The 16,864-nt window shown below is 42.1% G+C and overlaps 1 protein-coding gene across 1 annotated transcript in view; it reads right to left on the bottom strand.

Moving 5' to 3' along the window:
• AHRR (aryl hydrocarbon receptor repressor) overlaps positions 1-16,864 on the bottom strand; it is a 161,576-nt gene that overhangs the window by 43,408 nt on the left and 101,304 nt on the right. Inside the window, exon 5 of the mRNA XM_049858336.1 lies at positions 4,497-4,586. Coding sequence (XP_049714293.1) covers positions 4,497-4,586 — 90 coding nt within the window. The remainder of the gene's footprint in view (positions 1-4,496; positions 4,587-16,864) is intronic.

Genomic DNA, 16,864 nt, shown 5'->3' with positions numbered 1-16,864 from the left:
ATAGACAACTGAGCACCTCCAGCATTGCATCTGTTTGTTGAAACATCTCAATTGGTATTCAGTCAATTCCTGGAGCCTTGTTTTTTCCAATGACCTCAGTGCAGATTGGACTTCTTCTTTTAGTACCATGGATTTTTTTTTTTTTGAGGGGGGTGAGGGGAATTTAGGTGAAAGTTTCCAGAGCAAATTAGTTTCTCATTAAACATTTAATACACAAAGTGTTTCGTGACATTGGTTGCCAACCCCGTGATGTGTCAACACTCTCCCCTTTTCCACCCTAGGTTCCTATTTCCATTCGTCCAGTTTTCCTGTTCCTTCTTGTGTTTGCTTTTGGGCTGGTGTACCCATTAGTCTTGTATACGTGATTGAACTATGAAGAACGTCCCTCATGTGTGTTATTGTTGGCTCTACAGACCTGTTTAATCTTTGGCTGAAGGGTGAACTGCAGGAGTGACTTCAGTACTGATATAAAAGGCTGTCTGGGGGCCATACTTCTGGGGTTTCTACAGTCTGTCAGACTAGCAAGCCTGCTCTTTTTTCTTTTTGGTGAATCTGAATTTTGTTCTGCATTTTTCTCCCACTCTGTCTGGGAACCTCTACTGTAACCCTTGCCAGAGCAGTTGGTGGTGGTAACTGGGCACCATTTAGTTGTTCTGAACTCAGTCTGGTGCAGGTTGTGGTAGTTGAGGTCCATTAGTCCTTTGGACTAATTTTTCTCTTGTGTCTTTGGTCTTCTTCATTCTGCTTTGCTCCAGCCGGGATGGGACCAGTAGATGTATCTTAGATGGCTGCTCACAGGCTTTTAAGACCCCAGTCTCTATTTACCACAGCCAGATGTAGAATATTTTCTTTATAGTCTATGTTATGCCGATCAATTGAGCTAGATGTCACCCAAGGCCATGGACCCCAGCCCTCAGCCTAGTAGCTCTGTCTATTAGGGCATTTGGATGTGTCTGTGAAGCTTCTATGGCTTTACTCTGGTCAAGTTATGCTAACTTCCCCAATATTGTATACTGTCTTATCCTTCATCAAAGTTAACACTTATCTACCATCTAGTTGGTGTTTTTCCATCCTCACCCCTTCCCTCCCTTATAACCATCAAAGATTCTTTCTTTCTGTGTGGAAACATTTTCATGTGTTTTTATAATAGTGCTTTCATACAGTATCTGTCCTTTTGTGATTGACTTATTTCAGTCACCATAATGTCCTCCAGATTCATCTATGTTGTGAGACGTTTTGCAGATTTATCATGTTTTTATCGTTGCATAGCCTTCCATTGTGTGTATGTACCGTAATTTGTTTATCCATTCATCTGTTGACGGGCACTTAGATTGTTTCCATCTTTTTGGTACCATAGATTCTTGTTCATATGCTACCTCCTGAAATGGTTGATCCGTGACCAATTCTTTTTGGTAGAGTGACTGTATATGCCTTCCATCTTCTTTTGATGCTTCCTGAATTATTCAATATTATACGAAAACTTATTCATCTTCTAGGGGGTATTTTTGTGGGGGACTTGTGGAAGTGTAGCTAAAGGGCCACATTTTTCCTTCATTGGGTGCCCAAGAGATTTCATCAGTCCATAATTGGCTAATCTTCAGATTTGGGGAGCTCTCATTATGCAGTAATAATAAGGCCATTCAAAAGCAGCTGCAGCAGTACATGGACAGGGAACTGCCAGAAATTCAGGCCAGATTTAGAAGAGGACGTGGAACCAGGGATACCATTGTTGATGTCCAGTGGATCCTGGCTGAAAGCAGAGAATACCAGAAAGATGTATACCTGTGTTTTATTGACTATGCAGAGGCATTCAACTGTGTGGATCATAACAAATTATGGATAACATTGTCGAGAATGGGAATTCCAGAACACTTAATTGTGCTCAAGAGGAATCTGTACATGGATCAACAGGCAGTCGTTTGAACAGATCAAGGGAATACTGCATGGTTTAAAGTCAGGAAAGGTGTGGGTCAGGGTCGTATCCTTTCACCATACCTATTCAATCTGAATGCTGAGCAAATAATCCGAGAAGCTGGACATTATGAAGAAGAATGGGGCATCAGATTGGAGGAAGACTCATTAACAACCTGTGTTATGCAGGTCACACGCCCTGCTTGCTGAAAAGTGAAGAGGACTTGAAACACTTACTGATGAAGATCAAAGATCACAGTATGGATTACACCTCAACATAAAGAAAACAAAAATTCTCACAACTGGGCCAATAAGCAACATCATGATAAATGGAGAAAAGATTGAGATTATCAAGGATTTCATTTTACTTGGATCCACAATCAACAGCCATGGAAGCAGCAGACAAGAAATCAAAAGACGCATTGCATTGGGCAAATCTGCTGCAAAGGACCTCTTTAAAGTGTTGAAAAGCAAGGATGTCACCTTGAAGACTAAGGTGTGCCTGACCCAAGCCATGGTATTTTCAATTGCTTCATATGCATGTGAAAGCTGGACAATGAATAAGGAAGACCAAAGAAGAATTGACTCCTTTGAATTGTGGTGTTGGCGAAGAATATTGAATACACCACAGGCTGACAAAAAAACTAACAAGTCTGTCTTGGAAGAAGTGCAGCTAGAATGCTCCTCAGAAGCAAGGATGGTGAGACTACGCCTAACATATTTTGGACATATTATCAGGGGGGATCAGTCCCTGGAAAAGGACATCATGCTTAGTAAAATAGAGGGTCAGTGAGAAAGAGGAAGACCCTCAACGAGACAGACTGACGTAGAGGCTGCAACAACGGGATCAAGCATAGCAACAGCTGTGAGGATGGCGCAGGACTAGGTAGTGCTTCGTTCTTTGAGCACAGGTCGCTGTGAGTCAGAACTGACTCAATGGCACCTAACAACAACAACATTATACAGTAGTGCAAATTTGGATTTTAAGCCTCAAACTTTTGATTGCTCATGAGAAACTTAATTTCCCTTCCAGGGGCCAAACAGAGAAAGCTCTTGTCTGTTCCTGGGGTTATAAAAGGTGGGAGTTTTTATGGCATCTTTTTCATGGACAAGCAACCTTCAGGGTCCTGGTGTTTGACAGGGGCCTCGACTCCACCTCTCTGCCCTGAAGCCTGGAGTCATCCAACTGGGCAGGCCTGGGCAACATGCCAAATGAATTATATAAGCCGTAAAAAAAAAACCAGAAACACAAACCCGTTGCTGTCGAGTTGATTCCAACTCATAACGACCCTACAGGACAGAGTAGAACTGCCCCATAGTGTTTCCAAGGAGCACCTGGTGGATTCAAACTGTCACCTTTTTGGTTAGCAGCTGTTGTTCTTAACCACTATGCCACCAGGGTTTTCAAATGAATAATATACACGCCAATAATTACTTTTCCAGAACATGTATGTCCTGAATGGGCCAAATATCTGAGGTCAAAGGCCTCAATCAGGGAGTTGCAGAATGGAACACTGTTGGCGGTGAGGGCTTTGCTCCACTGGTGTGACTGGTCACTCAGAAAAGTGTGAGAACCCCACGGCCAACACCGCACTTGGACACCTCACACACTCACCGCACCTCTCACTGGGCACTGCATTTCGAATGTCCTGCACGTTCACCACATCTCTCACCTGTAAGCACACTCAGACACACCGCACAGTCAGACATCCCTCACAGTGGCTACACCTCTCACCCAGCACTGCATTCGGACACAGCACACAGTCGACAGCCTGCACACTAGGATACCCCTCACACCTGCCATGCATCTACCCCACACCACACTTGGACACCCACACACTCACCACGTCCTCTCACCCAGCACTGCGATCAGATGCCCTGCAAACTCGGACACCCTGCACACTTGGATCCACTGCACACTTGTACATCTCTCACCCTCACTGTGCCTCACACTCAGCACCACACTCACACACCTGCCACACCTCTCACCCCACACCATACTTACACACCTGCACACCTGCCACGCCTCTCACCCTAAATCACACTCATGTACCTGCACACTTGCCACACCACTCACCTCCACACCACACTCACACACCTGCACACCTGCCACGCCACTCGCCCCCACACCACATTCACACACCTGCACGCCTGCCACGCCACTCGCCCCCACACCACACTCACACACCTGCACGCCTGCCACGCCACTCACCCCCACACCACACTCACACACCTGCACGCCTGCCAAGCCACTCACCCCCGCACCACACTCACATGCCTGCACACCTGCCACGCCTCTCACCCCACGCCACACTTGCACACCTGCCACACCTTTTACTCAGCACCATACTCACTTCCTGTGCCTCTCACCATGGCCTGATCCCAGACCCTGAGAAACACCCTGGACTAAGGCTGGGAGAAAAAAAAAAAAAGGCTGGGGGAGGGGTGGAAATCACTATCTGATGAAAGTTAAGTCATAAGAAAAGCTTAATTAGGAAGATTTTTAAACCCTGACAACAATAAACATTTTCAAGGGCAACAATTACAAATTTAGCAGACTGAAAAGATATTTTTGCTTTTTTTACCTGGTGAAAGCCCAGATAGTCCACAATCGTTGCTGAAGCATAAAAGATCATTCCTTCTGCACTCACCACCAAAGCAAAGCCGTTGAGAGACTGGAAAAAACAAAGAGAAAATTGAGATTGGCTCCTGGAGAAATTCATGAAATCACTCAAGATGTAAAAGTGAAAACAAGGTTTTTGTTTAAGTTTTCAACTGTTCCTTTCTGTTTTCTAGCGCACGTTCATACCTGCAGAACTGCCACTTTTCATTTGTTTATTACCATTTCGTAACAGGTCCCAAGGTAGCAGGTGGTGTGGGAACTGGGTCATGGTGTAAGGCTCAAGACTTTGTTCAGGAATTTAAAATTTATGTTTATAAACTATAAACATCATCATGATGAGATAGCGAGATACCAGGGATGCGTGAAACAAACAAAAAAGAGAAACATTTTATTTTACTCTGTGAGGACTTTTCCTATTCATACACTTTCTTCTATACAATATCTTGGAGTACTTTTTTAAAAGAGTTTTTGTCATGAAAAAAAGGTGGGCTCTATCAAACCCAAATTTTTCTGTGGCCACTGAAATAATCGCGCTTTTTCTTTAGTCTATCAACGTGCTAAATAGTGTTGATAGGCTGAATCATTCTCGCGTCTTTGGTATAAACCCTGTGTGATCGTGATTATTTTCCATATACTCTTGGAACTGATTAACTTCACTGAGGACTTATGATCTGACAGGAGTAAAGCTGGTCTATAACACCTCTCCTTATTTTGACAGCAAGTACAAGGAATCATCAAAAAGTGAGTTGGATGTAGGCCTGGCCACCCCAAATGTCAGCTCCTGTTTTCCAAGCAGACATCCTGGCCTCACCATGTGGGTCCTCTCGGGCTGATCGCTGGGGGCTCAACTGAGCATAGACTCAATCTCTGGCCCTTCTGCTCTCAGCCAGCCCCGGCTCCCAGTGGTCCCATCTCTGGTCCACAGTCCCAGCCTCATGCCCCTTCCAGGACCTTCCTGGACACCTGGCTGGTGTCCACAGGATGCCTGGCGTATGCCCTGAAGTGCCAGAGCCAGAAGGCACCAGAATTAAGGGCCATAGGGCACAACAGGGGAGTGTGTGGCCAGGATGCTTGGGTCTGGGTGCCCCAGGCTGGCCCAGCTCCACCTCAGAGGCCACCACATGCTAGACCTTGGGGCAGCCATAACCTCCCATTGGAGCTCCATGCTGTTGTCCCCCTCAAGAAGGAAATCTGGCTGCGTCTCCATGGAGCCAAAACTGTCTACACTCTCCACCCCCCAACCAGGGTCTGCATGTAGAATCCAAGGGCCTGGTGTCACCCGGTGTCACCTAGGCAGCCTGCAGGTAGTGTCGGGGGCTCTTCCTGGCAGACCTCATGAGGCTGGGCTTCCTCTGCTGTGCACAGCTGTTAGCTCAGTCCCTGTCTCCCCTTGTCACTGGCAGCAACATACCTGCTGACCCCCAGTGTTTCCTTTTGAACACAAGATGCCCAGTGGCAATAAACAGAATGGGGGTCTGCTCCCATTGGACCTGGTGATCCTTCCTTGATGGGACTACCCAGTGCCTTCTGCCAGCAGGGGCAGGGGACAGGTGGGAGGAGAAGGACACAGCACCCAGTCCCTGCAGGGCCAGAGCTCACCAGCTCTCCTCCCTAACTGTCCACTCCCCTTGCCCTGAAAGCCACCAGCTCAAGGCTTGGCTGGATACCGAGGGTGGGCTGACCTGCCCCATTGAGGCTCTGAGGAGAGTGGTGCAAAATGGAGGGTCGTTTTAGATGCAGGACACTTTCTAAGAGGGCAGGTTTGTGCGTGGCCCCTCAGGGGGATAACAGGACATCTGGAGGCCCAGGAGTCTAGGTAGGGACAGTGCCATGTGGGGTGATGGGCATGGGGAACACATGGGGCAGAGAAGGGACAGCCAGCCTGGCACACACATATGGCCATCCGTCCCCGGAGAGCCAGCCCCCTCTTGAGCCACCTGCTTCCCAACCTGTTTCTTCTGGAGACCCCAGACTCTGTTCTCTCTGGGCTGTGCCCTGGGGTGGGGGGGGAGCATGAGAGAGAGACTGGGTGGACACTCAGGACAAAGCCCAGAGCCCAGCAAACCTTGATGCCGTGGTACTGCCAGGAGAAGGAGGGAGGTTGAGGCAGAGAGACCTAGGCAGACTCCTGAGCACCCCAGCCTTCTCCCACCCCTCAGGTAGCACAGGAACCTGGCAAGGAGTCAGCTCCATTCCCCACCATGAGGAGGAAGGCAGAATAAAGTAGATTGTTGAATTATAGAAAAACAAGTTATATCCTTTGAACACTTCAGTATGTGCCTTATAATATCATTTCAGCCACAAAATTGCTTTTACTTGTAATTATGCAAAAGTTTCAACACACACAAAAGTATAAAAAACAGTGGATTCAGTAAATTTAAACCCCATGTACCCATCAGCCAGCCTCAACAATTATCAACTCATGTCTAATTTTGCCTCATCTCTATCCCCCACTACTGAATCATTTTGAAGCAAATCTCAGACACCCTATCAGTTAATCCAGAAATATCTCAGTTGTAAATTAACTTCCATGAAGATTGTGGTCATTAGCAGTAAAATACAGTTACTCATTTCCCTGTTATTGACCATGCTAGGCATCATGTCTTCCTTTTTAATCTTTGAAAATTTTACAAGTGATACATTATTTTACTGTTATTTTAATTGTCATTTCATTGATTACTATTGATTGAAAAGACACTTCATACACTCACTGGTAATTTGTATTCTTTTTAAAACTGCCTAGGCACATCATTTGCCAATTTTGCTAACATGGTTTTTAGATATCAATTTCTAAGAGCCTTTAAAATATTGGTATTGGAGACTTCTGGACAGTGGAGGATAATGGCAGCTGCCTAAACTCAAATTTCCCACACATTCTAAAAACCAAGGGAGTACAATAAAGAACAAGCAAACTACAGAAGCTCATGTCCTTCGCATAACTAGAATACAGACAAATGCTATGAACTTGAAATTATGTGTAAACAGAAAAATCAACATCAAATCCCAGTGGATTAAAATGGTTATGTCACAAAAGAAAAAAGCATATAATCTCTCTGCAAGACGGTAGAGAAATAGGAGCCAATTAAATCCAGTGTAAGCAGAAGGAAGTAAAAAAAGAGTGGAAAATCAGTGAAAATTGCTTAAAACAGTCAAATAATACAGAACATGACCAAAGTAAAAGTTTGGTCCTTCAAAAAGATTGAAAAAAACTGATAAACCCCTAGTAACACCAATTGAGAAATTGACAGATTGCTGATACCAGGAATCAAAAAAACTACATCATTACAGACCCTACATTTTCTTAACATGTTTTTATCCTATTAAAAAGATAACATGTTAAGAATAATGTTTAGTAAATTAGACAATTTAAATGAAATGGACAAATTCCTTAAAAAAGCACAATTTAACAAAAGTGAGAAAAGAAGAACTATGAAATCTAAATAACCCAATATCTATTAAACAAGTTGAATTTGTAATCAAAACCTTCCCCCCCCCAAAAAAAAACCTCCAGGCTCAAATTAAAAAAAACATAAAATACCTAGGAATATATCTAATGAAAGATGTGCAAAACCTGTATATTGAAAAGTACAAAACATTACTGAGAGAAGACCTAAATAAACTAAGAGATATACAGTATTCATGAATTGAAAGGTTCAATATAGGCAAAATATCCAATCTCCCTAAATTGATCTGTAGATATAATGCCATCCCAATCATAATCCCAGTACGGTTGTTTGTGTTTGTTGTAGATTTTAACAAGCTGATTCTAAAATTTACACAGAAATGCAAAGGGTCTAGGACAAAGCAATCTTGTTTGAGATGAACAAAACTGTAACTGACTTCATAACTTACTATAAAAAACTATGGCAATTAATACAGTGTAGCATTGATGTAAGGATAGACAAACTGATTTTCAACCACGGTACTAAGTCAATCCAATGGGGAAAGGAAGTTCCTTCAAATGAATGTTCTTGGGACAGCTAATTATTTGTATGAAAAAAGTAAGCCCTGATCCTATCTCATTACACATGCAAAAATTAATTTGACATACATCATAAAACTAAATATAAAACCCAGAACCATAAAGCTTCAAGAAGAAAATATCTTCATGATTTTGGGGTAGGTTGGATAGAACATAAAAATACAAATCATTAAAGAAAAAAAACTTGATAATTGGAATTATTGAAAGACACTGTTGAAAAAAAAAATGAAGGGACAGACCAGAGTGTGAGAGAAAAAAAATTCACAGAACATTGACAAAGGACTTGTAACCAGAATATTTAAAGAAATTCTATGAATCAACAATCCAATTTTTAAAAATGGGCGGAAGCCTTGAACATGTACTTCACAAAAGGAGATAGAGGATATACATACGAAAATGTGCTCAACATCATTAGTCATCAGGGAAATGCAAATTAAAGCACATAAGACACTGTTTCACGCTCACTAGAATTGCCACCAGCAGTGTTTGTTCATTGTATATAGGGTCGCTATGAGTTGCAACCTATCAACTCCACGGCAGCTGACAGCAACGGCAGAATGGCTACCATGAAAACGACCACGACACTGTGCGTTACTGGTGGGAGTGTAAAGTGCTACATCCACTTTGGAAAACTGTTCTACAGTAGCTTATAAAGATATGTGTACATCCACCCTACGAACCAGCAATTCCTCTGTTGGTATTTATCAAGCAAAACTGGTATGTTCACAAAGACTTTGAACAAGAATGTCCATAGCAGCTTTATTTGTAACATCTAAAAGCTGGAGAATGGATAAACAAATTGCAGTAAATCACGGAGCCCTGGTGGCTCAGTGGTTAAGATTTCAGGCTGCTAACCAAAAGGCCAGCAGTTTGAATCCGCCAGGCACTCCCTGGAAACTCTGTGTAGTTCTGATCTGTCCTATAGGGTTGCTATGAGTCAGAATCGACTTGACAGCAACAGGGTTGTGCGGTTTTTGTTTTCGTTTGTTTAATATAATCATAAAATGGAACACTACTTTGCAATAAAAAGAGCAAATTACTGATGATGCAAAAACATGGATGAACCTCAAAAGCATTATGCTGAGTCACAGAAACTATACTCAAAAATATGTACTCTATGATTTATTTATATGATGTTCAAGAACAGCCAAAGGTAATCTATAGTGATAGATGATATAAATGTATCCTAAACCAGCCACTTATTTAGTGGCATTTCCAGTAAGATCAGGAAACAAGGCAAGGATGCCCACTGTCCTTATATAAGGGATGCCCAAACAGCTCATTAATGGATGAGGGAAGCAGTAAGATATTGTTGTCAGATGCCATCGAGTCCTTTCCAACTCAAAGCAACACTATAAGGGGACAAAACATTGCCTGGTCCTGCGCCATCCTCACCATCATTGCTATGTTTGAACCCATTGTTGCAGCCACTGTGTCAATCCATCTTGAGGGCCTTCCCCTTTTTCACTGACCCTGTACTTTACCAAGCATGATTTCCTTCTTCAGGGACTGGTCCCTCCTGATAACATGTCCAAAGTACAGGAGATGGAATCTCACCATCCTTGCTTCTAAGGAGTATTCTGGTTATACTTCTCTAAGACAGATTTGTTCATTCTTTTGGCAGTCCATGGTATATTCAATATTCTTTGCCAACACCATGATTCAAAGGCATCAATTCTTCTTTAGTCCTCCTTAATCATTGTCCAGTTTTCACATGCATATGAGGCAATTGAAAATACCATGAGTTGAGTGAGGTGCACCTTAGTCTTAAAAGTGACATCTTTTTTTTTTTTTTTTAACACTTTAGGGAGGTTTTTTTGCAGCAGATTTGCCTAATGGAATATGTCATTTGATTTCTTGACTGCTGCCTCCACAGGTGTTGATTGTGGATCCAAGTAAAATGAAATCCTTGACAACTTCAATCTTTTCTCCATTTAACATTTCAATATTTTCTCCACTGCTTATTGGTCCAGTTGTGAGAATTTTTGTTTTCTTTATGTTGAAGTGTTCAAGAGCAAGTTTCAGAGTCTCTTCTGACATCCATTTTGATCTTTTCTTTCTTTCCTGTCTTTTTAATGACCTCTTGCTTTCTTCATATGTGCAGTCCTTGATGTCATTATACAACTTGTCTGGTCTTCAGTCATTAGTGTTCAATGTGTGAAATCTACTCTTGAGATGGTCACAAAATTCAGGTGGGATTTACTCAAGGTCATACTCTGGCTCTTGTGGACTTGTTCTAATTTTCTTCAGTTTCAACTTGAACTTGCATATGAACAATTGATGGTCTGTTCCGCAGTCAGTCCCGAGCCTTGTTCTGACTGATGATACTGATCTTTTCAAGTGTCTCTTTCCACAGATGTAGTCAATTTGATTTCAGTGCATTGAACATCAAGTAGCTAAAGCAAAAGGAAGAAATGATGAAGTAAAAAGCTGAACAGAAGATTTTAAGGGGTAGCTCGAGAAGACGAAGTATTATAACGACGTCAAAAAGCTGGAGACAGAAACCCAAAAGGGAAGAACACACTCAGCATTTCTCAAGCTGAAAGAACTGAAGAAAAAATTCAAGCCTCAAGTTGCAATATTGAAGGGTTCTATGGGGAAAATATTAAACAACAAAGGAAGCATGAGAAGAAGATGGAAGGAATATACAGAATCACTATACCAAAAAGAATTGGTCGACATTCAACCATTTCAGGAGGTAGCATATAATCAGGAACCGATGATACTGAAGGAAGAAGTTGAAGCTGCTCTGAAGGCACTGGCGAAAAACAAGGCTCCAGGAACTGATGGAATACCAGTTGAGATGTTTCAACAAATGGATGGAGGGCTGTAAGTACTCTTCTACACCAAGAAATTTGGAAGACAGCTATCTGGTCAACTGACTGGAAGAGATCCATATTTACGCCCATTCCAAAGAAAGGTGATCCAACCAAATGCAGAAATTATCAAACAATGTCATTAATATCACAGGCAAGTAAAATTTTGCTGAAGATCATTCAAAAGTGCCTGCAGCAGTGTATCGACAGGAAACTACCAGAAATTCAAGCTGGGTTCAGAAGAGGATGTAGAACAAGGGATATCATTGCTGATGTCAGATGGATCCTGGCTGAAAGCAGGGAATACCAGAAAGATGTTTGCCTGTGCTTTATTGACTATGCAAAGGCATCGGACTGTGTGGATCATAACAAATTACGGATAACATTGCGAAGGATGAGAATTCCAGAACACTTCATTGTACTCATGAGGAACCTGTGCATATATCAAGAGGCAGTTGTTCAGACAGAAGAAGGCGATGCTGATTGGTTTAAAGTCAGGAAAGGTGTGCCTCAGGGTTGTATCCTTTCACCATGCTTATTCAATCTGTATGCTGAACAAATAATCCGAGAAGCTGGATTATATGAAGGAGAACAGGGCACTGGAGGAAGGATTGGAGGAAGACTCATTAACAACCTGCGTTATGCAGATGATACACCCTTGCTTGCTGAAAGTGAAGAGGACCTGAAGAACTTACTGATGAAGATCAAAGACCACAGCCTTCAGTATGGATTAAACCTCAATATAAAGAAAGTAAAAATCCTTAAAACTGGACCAATAAACAACATCATGATAAACAGGGAAAAGATTGAAGTTGGCATGGATTTCATTTTACTTGGATCCACAATCAACACCCATGGAAGCAGCAGTCAAGACATCAAAAGACGGATTGCATTGGGCAAATCTGCTTCAAAAGACCTCTTTACAGTGTTGAAAAGCAAAGATCTCACCTTGAGGACTAAGGTGCGCCTGACCCAAGCCATGGTGTTTTCAATCGCCTCATATGCATATGAAAGCTGGACCATGAATAAGGAAGACTGAAGAAGAATTGACGCCTTTGAACTGTGATGTTGGGAAGAATATTGAATACACCACGGACTGCCACCCAAAACTAAAAAACCAAACCCATTGCTGTTGAGTTGATTCTGACTCATAGCGACCCTATAGGACAGGGTAGAACTGCCCCATACAGTTTCCAAGGAGTGCCTGGTGGATTTTAACTGCCAACTTTTTGGTTAGCTCTTAACCACTACGCCACCAGGGTTTCCTGGACTGCCAAAAGAATGAACAAATCTCTCTTGGAAGAAGTACACCAGAATGCTCCTGTCTTAGTCATCTAGTGCTGCTATAACAGAAATACCACAAGTGGATGGCTTTAACAAAGAGAAGTTTATTCTTTCACAGTCCAGAAGCCCAAATTCAGAGTGCCAGCTCCAGGGTAAGGCTTTCTCTCTCTGCTAGCTCTGGAGGAAGGCCCTTGTCATCAGTCTTCCCTTGGTCTGGGAGCATCTCAGTGCAGGAACCGCAGGTCCAAGGGACGCACTCTGCTCCCAGCACTGCTTTCTTGGTGGTTTGAGGTCCCCATGTCTCTTTGCTCGCTTCTCTTTTTTATATCTTAAAAGAGATTGGCTTAAGACACTACCTAATCTTGTAGACCTCATCAGTATAACTGCCACTAATCCATCTTATTACATCATAGTGATAGGATTTACAACATATAGGGAAATCAAATCAGAAGATAGAATGGTAGACAATCATACAATCATAAAAAGGAATCATGACCTAGCCAAGATGACAGATGTTTTGGGAGGACACAATTAAATCCATGACAGCTCCTTAGAAGCAAGGATGGCGAGATTGTCTCACATACTTTGGACATGTTGTCATGAGGGATCAGTCCCTGGAGAAGGATATTATGCTTGGTAAAGTAGTGGGTCAATGAAAAGGAGGAAGACCCTCGGTGAGATGGATTGACACAGGATGCAACAATGGGCTCAAGCCTAACAACGATAGTGAGGATGGTGCATTGTTTTGTTCTGTTGTAAGTACGGTCGCTATGAGTTGGAGCTGACTCGACAGCACCTAACAACAACAGCAACAGATGTTGAGGTGTATCTATACCAAAGGCTGTAGTCTTTGATCTTCATCAGTAAGTTCTTCAAATTCTCTTCAAAGTTGTGTCATCTGTATATCACAGGTGGTTAAATGAGTGTTCCTCCAATCCTGATGCCACGTTCTTCTTCGTATAGTCCAGGTTCTCAGGATATTTGCTCAGCATACAGACCGAGTAAGTATGGTGGAAGAATACAACCCTGATGCACACATTTTCTGATTTTTTAAACCATACAATATTCTCCTGCCCTGTTCAAATGACTGCCTCTTTGTCTATATAGAGGTTCCTCATGATCATAATTAAATGTTCTGGAATTTCCATTCTTCACAATGTTATCCATAATTTGTTATGATCCACACATTCAAATGTCTTTGGATAGTCAATAAGACACAGGTAAACATCTTTCTGGTATTCTCTGCTTTTAGCCAGGATCCATCTGACATCAGCAATAATATCCCTAATTCCACATTCTCCTCTGAATCTGGCTTGAATTTCTGGTAGTTCCCTATCAACGTACTGCAACCATTTTTGAATGATCTTCAGCAAAATTTACTTGCATGTGATACTAATGATATTATTCAATAATTCCTGCATTCTATTGAATCACCTTTCTTTGGAATAGCATGTATATAGATCTCTTTCAGTCGGTTGGCCAGGTAGCTGTCTTTCAAATTTCTTGGCATACACAAGTGAGCGCTTTCAGCATCACATCCATTTGCTGAAACATCACAACTGGTATTCTGTCAAATCCTGGAGCTTTGTTTCTTGCCATTCCCTTCAGTGCAGCTCGGACGCCTTCCTTCAGTACCACTGGTTCTTGATCATATGCTACCTCCTGAAATGGTTGAATGTTGAACGATTCTTTTTGGTACAGTGACTGTGTATTCATTCCATTTTCTTTTGATGCTTCCTATGCCATTCGATATTTTGCCTATAGAGGCATTCAATATCGCAACTTGAGGCTTGAATCTTTTCTTCATTTTTTTCGGCTTGAGAAATGCCGAGCATGTTCTTCCCTTTTGGTTTTCTAACTACAGGTCTTTGCTCATTTCATTATAGTACTTTACTTTGTCTTCTCGAGCCACCACTTGAAATCTTCTGTTCAGCTCTTTTACTTCATCATTTCTTCCATTCACTGTAGCTACATGACATTCAAGAGCAAGTTTCAGAGTCTCTTCTGACATCCATTTTGTTCTTTCCTATCTTTTTTATGACCTTTTGTTTTCTTCGTGTATGATGCCCTTGAGGGCATCCCACAACTTGTCTGCTGTTTGGTCATTAGTCTTCAATGCATTAAGTCTATTTTCGAGATGGCCTCAAAATTCAGGTATGGTATACTCAAGGTTGTATTTGGCTTCCCTTGAGTTGTTTTAATTTTCTTCAGCTTCAACTTGAACTTACATTTGAGCTTTTGATGGTCCGTTCTTCAGTTGGCCCCTGGCCTTGTTCTGATTGATGATATTGAGTTTCTCCATTGTCTCTTTCCACAGATGTAGTCGATATGATTCCTGTGTATTCCATCTAGCAAGGTCCATGTGATATCTGTCGTTTATGTTGTTCAAAAAGGTACTTTCAATGAATAAGTCTTTGGTCTTGCAAAATTCTATCATGCAATCTCTGGTGTTTCTTTCCCCAAGGCCACATTTTCTAACCACTGATTCTTCCACTTTGTTTCCAACTTTTGCATTCTAATCACCAGTAATTATCAGTGCATCTTGATTACATGTTTGATCAATTTCACACTGCAGAAGTTGATAAAAATCTTTAATTTCTTCGACTTTGGCATTAGTGGTTGGTGTGTAAATTTGAATACTAGTCGTATTGACTGGTCTTCCTTAGAGGTGTGTGGATATCATCCTATCCCTGACAGCATTGTACTTGAGAATAGATCTTGAAATGTTCTTTTTGAAGATGAGTGTGACATCATTCCTCTTCAATTGTCATTCCCAGCATAGTAGACCATGTGATTGTCCTACTCAAAATGGCCAATACCAGTCCATTTCACCTCACTAATGCCTAGGATATCTTCAAGACATTCGCTTCATTTTTGATGACTTCCAGTTTTCCTTGATTCATACTTTCATACACTCCAAGTTCTGATTACTAAAGGTAAGATGTTAAAACCTGTCAAAAGAGCATTTAAGAAGCAAGGTATTTATAGGCCAATTACCCATAAGCCCTATGAGTTTATCTGCTCCTCTGGAGAGAAACTCATTACATTTCAACTGGACAAAAATCTACATGTTAACATCTAACTCGACTAAGTCTGAGACCTTTAATCAGTAGTCAACAGTGAGTTGAACTAAGTAAATTCCCCTAGAGAATCCTTGAGTGGTCCTGCCCTTATGACTTTGAAAGGGTATGCCACTCAACTTTTTTCCATATTTGAGTTTTGGATAATTTTTCTGACACAGAGGTGCAAACATCAGAACGGTAACTGCAGGGAGATTTAAACTTTGCGCTGAGTTGTCTGAGCAAGAAATCCAAACCTACAAAGCACGTCCAGTGTGGATGAGGCTATCACAGAACTACTTTGGATGCCGTCAGATACCCTGCTGATAACAAAATAGGCTGGCTCTTTTCAATGGCGGCAGCAAAGCCCATTTTCATTTACAGCACCTGAACTGCAGATTTTTATGGGCGGGGGGGGGGGGGGAACTGGCTCCTACAGCATATGCATCCACAGGCCATCTTAAGCAACTAACACAAATTGTAGTATTTGCAAATTTTAACTCTTTGCAGTTCCAGGGAAAAGTGCTTGTTTCCACTGTACAAAATCCAGTGTATTTGTCTAGATTTCCTCCTAGAGGGCTATTTGAGAGTTTGCAAATATGCTTAAATCTTCTCCAAGAGGCTCTATTCTCGGGAATATAGTACTTCTTGGGGGGAGGGCTATGAAGTACTTGGGATTTGTTTATTTAACAGAAGTCTTTTATGATGATCCACAGACATGAATTAGCTCTCTTCCTCCCCGTGGTTGGAACAATCACCAGGACATGAAACAGACCCCAAGTCAAGGGTGTGAAAAGCCTCATCATAGAGCCTTTCCTAAACAAACTGAGCACTGGACTCGAGGGTACCAAGGAACAGCAAGTTATGTGTTCTGGAGGTGAGTCAATTTGTATAACAATCTTTCACCACTTCCTGGGCCGTTGTAGAGGTATTTTATCTAAAAATGTAAGATCTTCTTATCCCATTTCCCCTGTCCTGGTAAAAGTTTTCTTGGAGGATTTTTCGAGGCATCTTTAGTTTTAGCACACAGGAGAAGGCTGGGAGCCTCCGAGGCAGAGTTCTGTGCCCCCAGACTATTGACCCTACCAAGACAGGGGATTTTAAAAAAGGAAGGATCTAGGTCAGAATGAAAATTCATTCCAATGGCACTTTGCTCTTCCCTCCAATCCCTGCACTGGGTAGAAGAAGA

Source organism: Elephas maximus, chromosome 2 (assembly GCF_024166365.1).
Source record: "Elephas maximus indicus isolate mEleMax1 chromosome 2, mEleMax1 primary haplotype, whole genome shotgun sequence".
Classification (NCBI taxonomy): Eukaryota; Metazoa; Chordata; class Mammalia; order Proboscidea; family Elephantidae; genus Elephas; species Elephas maximus.
The sequence above is the reverse complement of the archived record's forward strand: the minus strand, read 5'-3'. Positions and strand labels throughout refer to the sequence as shown.